The 9,291-nt window shown below is 58.2% G+C and overlaps 1 protein-coding gene across 1 annotated transcript in view; it reads right to left on the bottom strand.

Annotated features, from left to right (window-relative positions):
* IGSF9B (immunoglobulin superfamily, member 9B) overlaps nucleotides 1-9,291 on the bottom strand; it is a gene marked incomplete at its 5' end in the record, with an annotated part of 37,169 nt that overhangs the window by 13,529 nt on the left and 14,349 nt on the right. The window contains 8 exons of the mRNA XM_009320746.1: nucleotides 11-564; nucleotides 1,925-1,970; nucleotides 2,726-2,887; nucleotides 4,299-4,383; nucleotides 4,545-4,771; nucleotides 5,415-5,590; nucleotides 8,491-8,602; nucleotides 8,949-9,099. Of these exons, the coding sequence (XP_009319021.1) occupies nucleotides 11-564; nucleotides 1,925-1,970; nucleotides 2,726-2,887; nucleotides 4,299-4,383; nucleotides 4,545-4,771; nucleotides 5,415-5,590; nucleotides 8,491-8,602; nucleotides 8,949-9,099 (1,513 nt within the window). The remainder of the gene's footprint in view (nucleotides 1-10; nucleotides 565-1,924; nucleotides 1,971-2,725; nucleotides 2,888-4,298; nucleotides 4,384-4,544; nucleotides 4,772-5,414; nucleotides 5,591-8,490; nucleotides 8,603-8,948; nucleotides 9,100-9,291) is intronic.

Raw genomic sequence — 9,291 nt, 5'->3', positions numbered from 1 at the left:
CTGAGGTAACCGTAAAACTGGTGGTGGAAAGCCCGGGGGGCCGGCGGGCGGGCCTGGCCGGTGGCCTGCCGGGGACCGGGACCCTCCAGCGCCCGGTGGAGCCGGGGGCTGTATGCTGGTGGCTGAAGGTAGGACTCCTGGCTGGAGGAGAGAGGGGTGAGCTGGGCTTTCAGGGCGGTGACGGAGGCGGGGACGACGGGGTCATCGTTCTCCTCATCCGACTGCCTGAACTCGGGGTACATGTCCGTCTCCTCCACGAAGGGGAAGCCCTCGATCCGCCGTGTCTTCAGGGAGGGCTCCATCTCCGCCGGGTCCATGACAAAGCGGCCGTCCGGCCCGCGGCTGATGAGCTCGATGGGGGTGGTGGCCTCGGCTTCGGCCTCTGCCTTGGAGACGCTGTACTTCTTGCTGCTGATGGCTCGCTTGGTCTTCTTGTAAAGGGAGAGCTCCTTCTCCTTGGTGGGGCTCAGCATCCGCTTGGCCTGTGGGCCCTGGTCGTCCGAGGACTCCGAGGGGGGACGGAGCGTGCGGATGCTCTCGGGACTCACCTTGCCGGAAGACAACCTGGACCACAGGGGAGAAAAACCGAGAGAGGGGACAGTCACCCGGAGGTGAAAGGAGGTCTTCTCGCCCAGAAGAACCGCTGGCCGGATCCAGAAAAAAGTGCTACCAGCTCTCAAAAGAGGAACCGCTGGGAGGAATTTGCAGGGGCTAACCAGGACAGCAGTCTTGCCCGGCCACGGCACAGGCCAGAGAATCAGCAGCGGCGCACATTATCCCCGCTCCTCGGGAGCGGAGCTCAGCACACTCAGCATCCTCCCCTGGGCGGGCAGCTCACACCAATACCCTACAACAAGCTCCACCAGCGCCTTGCAACAAGTTCCACAGCCCCAGCAGGACAAAAGACAGATCCAGAGCTCACTTCCAACTCCTTCAAAGGTTTCCTACGTTAACCTGAGCTATCCACACCCGGGAAAGCCCCCGAGAGGAGGGACGTCAGGCAAACATCCCCCTCCCGCAGAACTCGAGCATCTCACTTGGAGATGCTGATGGATCATTTCAGACCAACTTTTTCCCCCCATTCTCAACACTCAAACTTAAGGCTGAGAGCCTCAAAAGGCATTTTTTTTTCGAATAGTTCACTCATCCCTATCCAGAAAGCCTCGGACAAACAGTATTGAAAGGCAAAAGGTAGCAGATCCAACAGAGACAGTGCAGGCACGGTTATTTCAGTGCAAGTGGACGAACTGAAAAAAAGCAAAATTAAGGTCCACCAGCACCAGGACACTTTGCAACGGTCCAGGAGCCAAAGCATGAGGCGTCCACATCTCAGATTCTTGCGCTCACATTGGGAAGATGCTCCCGCTCATTAGCGGCTATACATGCTTTTGATGGGCTCTGCAAGGAGCTGTGGCTACTGCAGCACCACAATCCACCACCTTTGCACACATGTGGAAAGAGGCTTCAGCGGGGCACTCTTCATGGGAAAAGAAAAGATATAGGTGAAAGATTCAGTGAATTTCCCAAGAAAAACCAGAGCCAACAGAGAATAACTCAAAAACTACACTGAGCTTGCATGAAGGACTCCATACACAGCAGGCTAGCCCTTCTCCTAAGGAGCCCCTTCAAGCTGGGTGTGTAATTGAGTTCCACAGTCAACTCCAGCTTTGGTCAATGCCCACAGATCAAACAGGGTCATCTCTTAGCTTAAAGTTTGCCGCATTTGTCCCTGCTGCTTTCTGCTCCAAAGCCCGTTTGTCTTTTGTGAACCGTTTTGTTCCCACAAGTTCAGAGAACACCCCAAACAACTCGTCAGAAGCAACCAAACAAGGTCAGACATTTCCGTTTGAGCCTTGCAACAGCTGTAGGAAGGAGGCACCTTGAAGACCCACAGCCTGGTGCTGCATCCAAGACAGATACTTACGGGGACTCCAAACTCTTCCTGCAGTGGGTTATCGAGAGAGGAGGGTCTGGAAGAGAATAAAAAGGGGAAAGAAGAGAGAACACTAAGGAGGCGCAACACGACAGAGACAAGACAAACTCAACATCAAGACAACAAAAGACACTCAACAAGAGGCCAAGGTTTCATTGCTCCAGTGCTTTAATGGTTGCTGACAACAAACAGCTCCCGTCACAGGGTCCTGCCCGTCCTGCTGCCGCAGTCTCGCAGGCTAGAGAAGGAGCCGATTCCCCTGCCCTCTCCGGCTCCCCAGCCGCCCTTTTCCCTACCGGCCGCTCCTGCATGGCAGCTGCAGTCCCAGCTTTTGGGAGGCAGAGCGGCAGGGTCTCCTTTGCGGGGGTCTTCTCTAGCCTAGCACGGCCATCGGGCACTGCCCGCTCCGGCTTGGGCAGAGCTGGGCAGGAAGCAGCTGGAGAGCCCAGCTCCGGGGGGACCTCAAGGAGGTGAGCGGTCCCCCCCATCTCTGGCCCAGAGGACACCCCAGCCCTAAACCCCCGGCTCTAGGAGTTATCACCACGCGAGAGCGCTCCCTCGGAAATCCCAGGCTAGTTTCTCTGTCGCCTCTTCACCCACCCTGCCTCTCCCGCTCCCGACCACGGGCGCTTTCAGGCACAGCCGAGGGATGAAGTCAGGGCTTCACCTGAGGACGCGCACGGATGGAAGAAGAGACAGACAGGGAAGAAGGTTACCACCACAACACAACCAGGGAGGAGAAATGAGGAGGTGGCAGGAGGGAGGAAGGAAGCACACCGGGGACGGGCTCACCTTTCTTGCGCTTGAGCTTGCGTTTGCGTTGCTTGTTGACGAAGCAGGCGGCGAGTGTGCTGAAGAGGATGGCAGCAGCCAGGAAGCAGATGGTGGCAACGATGCCAGCCAGCACTGGGCGGGCTAGACCCTCGTCTGTCAGGTCAGGCTGAGGGAATACGTCTGGGGGGAAAAAAAAACACAACAATTAGGTGATATGCACACACCCCTGCCCGCTGCCAGGATTCCCCGGGGACCTACCACAGCACGAAGGCAACTGGGACCAGGAATGATAATCTCTAAGTAAAGACCCTGCTTCCAACCCAGCCCACCTGGGGAGAGCAGTCAGCACTGCGGCAGGCCACTGCCAAGGGATTTAGCGACCTCACACCAGATAAACCTTTATGTCTTCACTGATGGACCCCCCAGGGAAGAAGCCTCCACACCACACAAATACACATTTATGTACAAGCGCACACAAGTGCCCCAAACCTGCAGTTATCTCCCGGCCCGATAACCCGCCGCAGCTCAGGCTGTAGCAGCATAAGGTATTTTCCCCTGTGCATCAGTGCAACATACTTCAGCTCTTCAATGAAAACTGGGCTCCGAACCCTCATCGTACCCCTTCCCTAACCACAAGCGCATCCGAACCACCAGCAGACCTCAGCTGCGGCCATTTGCAGATGCAAACCCTGCACACACCAGCGCTCCTGCCGTGCACTCGCAAGCAGGGTCAGCGCGCATTCGCCTGCCGGGAGCACCGGCTTTCAGCCTGGGAGGGCAGCTGCCTGGGGCCGGGGCGCACGCACACACACCCTGTGGGCTTTGCCAAACCCCATCAGAAAAATTGTGCGAGAAGAGCAAGGGCAGGCAAGCAGGCAGCCTGCAGCAGGCAGGCTCTCCGCACCGCGCCGGCACCACTTGGGGGCAGAGATTCCTGCACGCAGCAGAGCTGGGTGGCTCCTCGGCTTTTCCACGAGAGCCATAAAAGCAGGGTTCGCTGCATCCCCATCTCCTCCTGCTGCCCTTGCCTTCCCCATCGCAATCACGTACCCTCGCCTGTCCCTTGCTCGAGGAGCATCCTCTGAGCTGGACGGGGGTGCAGGGCACATGCACGAGCTGCAGTGTGTTGCAGTCTCCTGTCACAAAGCTTTTTTCCCCTTGGACTCTGCACTGCAGTGCTATGTTTCCCTCTCTGCACCTTTCATTCCCATTTCCAGGCTGCGCACTGCCCGGTCGGAGCTTTGTTCTCTGGGCACCCTGCAGAGCCGAGATGTGCTGCCACTCTGCGCCGGTGGACACCCGACAACGCTGCACTCTGCGGGAAGGACTAAATAGGGCTGTTTGTCCTTGCCTGCTCCAAGTGCCCCTGGTCCATTTGCATCGGGAGGCGGCACAGGGCCAGCAGCGTGCCCAAGACACTGATCGTAACCGTGCGTCCGTCAGCCCAGGTCACAGACCGAGCGTCTCAGGCAAAAGCACAGCCATCGCTGTCGTAAGCAAGTACTGATGCATGTCCTGAGTGCTAGCTCAGGCACCTGCACAAGCAGAGATGCTCCCACAGCTGGGGGTAGAAGAAGGAGCCACCCCTTACCTGTACTGGACACGCCAGCAACGTTGCTGGGTTCGCTGATGAGATCCTGCATGACCGCCAGGACCCGGAACTCGTACCAGGTGTCCTGAAACACCAAGCACATCCGTCAGGTCCCCTACTGCAGCCTCCAACCTTGCCCAGCTCCTTGAAGGCCCCAGCACAGGGACCGAGCCACCCCAAAAGCTTCCCCAGAGCTGCAGCAGACAGTGCAACACCAGAGGTATGGTGTGGGCAGCCCCTGCTTACCTGGGACAAGTCCTTGGCAAAAAACTCATTCTCGGTCCCCAAGATGCCATCGTCCAAGATCTCCCACCTCTCTGCGACGCGGAACTCCATGATGTAGCGGTCAATGGGGAAGCTGTGGTTAGCAGGAGGAAGCCACGACAAGAGGACGCCTTGCTGTGTCCGGTTGGCTGTTAGGCACCTCGGTGGGGTAACCAACACCAGAGGCTCTGGAGTTGTTACAGGGAATGCTGGAGACAGAGCAGATGGGACAGGGACACCTTTGAGATGGGAAGCGCCGAGGATGCTCTCCCACACGTGCCCCATCGGCGGCCAAACGGACCACCACGGCAGTTCCCACCTTCCGGGAGTTTAGGGCATGTCTCAGACGTGTATTTCAGATAAGAGAGCATAAAAGTGGCCTTCCAAAAAGCAGGGGACTAACAATGCAGTGACTCCAAGAAAAGGGGCACAGCGTTAGAAAACCTCCTGCTTCCTCCCACCTCTGCCCGAGACAGCCCCAAGGCAGGTACCAGCGCAAGGCCCTCTGTGTTAGCTCCTGCTCTGAGCTGCAGACAAGTGATTTTGTGCTCTATTAATACCTCCTGACCCCAGCTGAACTTAAGGAAGATCTGAAAGGTGACTGGTACAGTACAGCTCTCCCACGCTGCCTCTCAGGACAAGCCTTCAGGAGCCTCATGCATCCAGCAAAGTCTACAAAGTTCGTGGGGGGTCCTGGATGAAACATCATCTACGCGGCTGGAAACTACCGCTGCCGATCACCATCTCCGTCCCCAGCAGATAGGACACATGGACCAAGGCAAAGGACCACTTCTCCCCACGGACCTCCTGAATCCCTTCCCCCTCCTCCCCTTGTGCCCATGGAGGACCTACCTAGAGTGTTCACAGTGACCACCTCACTGAAGGAGCTGGTACCCAGCTTGTTTTGAGCCAAGACACTGAACTGGTACGCAGTCTCTGGTTCCAAGGTATCCACCAGTAGCCAGCTGGAACCAGCTGGCACAGGGAGAGATAGCCAGTCGTGGGGGCCAAACTGGGCTCTCTTCATCCTGCCGAGAGAGAAGGGAGCATCCTCAAGAAAGGTGCCTTTGACGGGGAGGACAAAGAGGCAGCATTAACTTCTCAAGCAAAAATGGAGCTTTCCCGAGCGATGGTTTGGTTTGACAGCAGCGATGTGTATGGACGTGGGGCAGCCACTCGCCACCCAAGAGCTGGCTCGGGGACGGTACGCACGAGGACTGCCAGGCACGGGGCACCGTCCTGTTGTGCCACACCAGCATCCCCCAGCTCAAACGGACACTGCCACCAGCCCTCCCCTCCGCCGTGCACTGCCTGCACCCTCTGAGCAGGGTCAGGGACAAAAGCAGTGCCAACAGCCCCGCTCTGAGGTTATCGCCATCAGATTCCCATGGGCAAAAGTGGAAGCTGGCACATTTTTACTTCGGTGGGTGCTGCAAAGGGGACAGCTGGAGCAGGAGATGGGCCCTGTTCCCATTTATACCTCGACAGCTCCCGAGCCAGAGCCAAGTTTTCCCTCGGCTGTAGCCCTGTACATGCAATCCCACAAGAGACATTTAACTAAATCACCACTTTTGCCACGTTTGCACAAGTCAGGGGTTGCCAGCACAGCCCAGGGCACAACTCGGGGTTTGGCAGAGCAGCGGAGGCACCTGGGGGCAACGCGGGACACAGCCTTTCTGCTGGGGTCTAACCCACAAACCCAGGGCGAAAGAAGCTCCCAGAGCCGTCCCAGTGCGACCCCAGTACACGTGAGCGTGCAGCCACCTCCACCCATAACCCTGCCGGGAAGCACCACGGTGAAAGAGCCCCATATCCCGAAGCAGCATCACCGCGCTGCAATGATACTGCAAGTATCGGCGCTAACGTTAGAGAGATGCTTTAGGGAGTCCCAGCCCTTGGCTGCAGGTTTCGGTGGTGTCCGCAGAGGATTTGGGAAGGATTACTGCAGACGGTCTATTCTGCATAGATAAGTGGGTATATCTGTAGCCACTGGCCTACAGCCAGGTAAATCCACCAAGTAGGAGGTAAAAGATGGAGCAAAGACAAATAATGCCACTGTAGAGGGAGCAAAAGGTGAGGCAGGAGAAGCAGCAGCAAGCTATGGAAACAAGCAAGTCGGCGGAGAGCCATGCATGTGCAGTGTGCCTCCACCAAACCGAGCGGCTGCAGGCAGGAAAGTCTCTGTATCACCGCGGCTCTGGCTGGGACTACAGCTCCCAGGATCCCCCGCTGCCGCAGCAGAGCCATGGAAGGCAGAGGAGCAGCCCCGCCGCCCGCAGCGGGTGGTTTCCCTGCGGCATTTAACCCCACCGCCTTCGCATCCCTTCTCCCCAGCGCTGCTGCAGGCAGGCAGGCAACGGCAAGGGGCTGAGGGTGGGGAGAGCGGAGGGTAAATGCAGCACTAATCGCCCCCGGGGACGGGAGCCCGCCCTTGCCGAAGGAGAGCACATATGCAGGCGGGATGCTGTGGTGGCCCTCGCCGCCCCCGCGGAGCCGGGTTTGCATTTCCAGCATCAACCACCGCAGAAGCAGGAGGAGAGCATGAACTCCACAGGAGGCAAAGCCATGTTTTGCTTGAGCATCCCATAGCCACAGCAGGGAGGAAAACGCACGGATGTCCAGCTCTCCGGACAGCACTAGATGACTCAGCACCGTCCCAGATCCCTGGTCCCAAGGAGCAGCACAGCCCCCAGGGCTCACGCCCTACAGTCAGGGCAAGACGGGTCTCTGCCTCCCTATCCCAGGTCCCCACAGCACCCTGTAAATTCCCTAAGGCAAGCCTGGTGCAAACGCCCCTCTCTGCCGCTGGCTGCTCTCCCCGGTGTGGGGTCTGGGAGAGCCTCGAGGAGGCAGGAACCTGGCAGCAGGTTGCAGAGCAAGAGCAGCAGCAGCTGCCATCCCCCTCCAAGGTGAGCCACATCTCCAGAGCAGAGAGGTTTAACCACTCCTTCCCAAGGACGTTTTCATCAGAGCAAGGTCTGCACCGCTCTGCTCGCTCCCTCATTTTCCCCCTCTGCTCTCTCCATTCCTTCCATCTCCTGACAGCCCCGGGCTGGAGCAGAGCAGAAATCGTTACAAGCAGGGTCTACCCTATCTCCACTCTATCAGCAGTCTCCATCAGGGCAAATTAAGGCAAGGAAGGAAAGAGAGAATGAGAAGAAAGGCTGAAGAATGCCAGCCCCAGAAGTGGGAAGGGAAGGCGCCATCCCCTCCACGTTTGCAAGGATGGCTCTTCAGAAGAGGAAGAGAAGAGCAAGCGCAGAGCCCAAAGAAAATCCCGACCTCGCTACAGCTACATTTCACCCTCCCTTACCCCAGGGGAAAGCCAGCAGGGCCGAGCCCGGCCCCATTGCGGGAAGGCGGGATGCACCCGCTGGCTTTGGGTACCGGGTAGCACAGAGGCAATAGGAGCGGAGCCCCACGAGGCTCAGACCCGGCCAGCATCTCACAGTGGCTGGTCGTGAACTCAGCTGGGATTTAAGCACCTCTGGGGAGCCACAGAGCAAGGAGAGATCATTTCTGCTTAGTCACAGCTCTTCCAGGACGCACTCTATAAAGGTTGCATTTTCCATCCTCTCCCTGGCTGTTAAGCTTCATAAACAGTTTATCTTGAAATTAGATGCCAGAGGCAAAGTTACATGAATGCAAAGCGTCTCCCTTGCACCATAAGCAGAACAAAACCTGCTGGGGCAGACAGAGGTACTGGCTAGCACAGAAGGGAGAGGAAACATGGGAACTACATGATCCCACCACCACCCATCTCTCCAAGGCACCGAACGGGAGCTCAGCCCCGCAATGCCCGTGGGCACCGAGCCGGGCACGCTGCCCTCGCCACCCTCCTCCCCCCAGCTGCTCGAAGCTCGGGTCGGCTAGAAAGGAAAAGAAGCAGAGAGCAAAGCATGCCGGGATGACTCACAGAGGGCCGTACCAAACTGAGAAAGTCTGCTCGTATCCACCGTCGTAGCCGGGCTCCCAAGAGACATTGGCTGAGGTCATGGCAGCCACAACGTGCACGCTGGTCGGGGCGTGAGGGCTTGTGCCTGCGAAGAGAGAGGGACGGCTGAAGAAGAGCAAGACCACGCGCTGGCCGGCAAAGGCAAGGGGGCTGGAAGGGGTCTGCTCCCAGCCCTGATTTGAGAGGACTCCCCTTGCACCAAGCAAAGGCCGCCTGGAATTCCTGCTAAAAATAGCAGCAGGACAGTGCGTCCACAGGTGGCCAAAATAACAGAGCAGAAAAAGGCAGCGCCACTAGTAAGTAAGATTTAAAGGAGACACTGCTTTTCACAGGAAGCATCCCCACCTCCTGCCTTGCCGACACGCTGCCTGGGGGACCCTACCCAGGGACCCGCCACCGGCCGTCCCCGGGGACCCGTCCCCTGCCCGTACCTACGACAGTAAGGTGGGTGCTGGCAGTAATGCTTGCGACGACGTTGGTGGCGATGCACTCCCACTCGCCATGGTCATCCTTGCCGAGGGAGCGGATCTGCAGGGTGCCGCCGGGCAGTGTGTTGTGCTTGCTCCTGCTGGGCTTCCCTACCTTGGGCAAGGAGTAGGGGGAGCCAGGCAAAAAGAGAAAAAAAACACGACTCAGAAGCAGGTTGCAGGGCAGGGCGAGGCGGCAGCGGGGTCACTAAGCTACCTGCACGGCCCAGGGGACACCGCCAGCCACCAGCAAGGGATCTGGTCTCTCCGGTCGTGGCAAGGTAGCCGGTTCCCCCGGTTTCGAGAG

This window comes from Pygoscelis adeliae, unplaced genomic scaffold (genome assembly GCF_000699105.1).
Source record: "Pygoscelis adeliae isolate BGI_AS28 unplaced genomic scaffold, ASM69910v1 Scaffold253, whole genome shotgun sequence".
In the NCBI taxonomy this organism is placed as follows: Eukaryota; Metazoa; Chordata; class Aves; order Sphenisciformes; family Spheniscidae; genus Pygoscelis; species Pygoscelis adeliae.
Note: the sequence above shows the minus strand (reverse complement) of the source record. Positions and strands in the feature narration are given on the sequence as shown.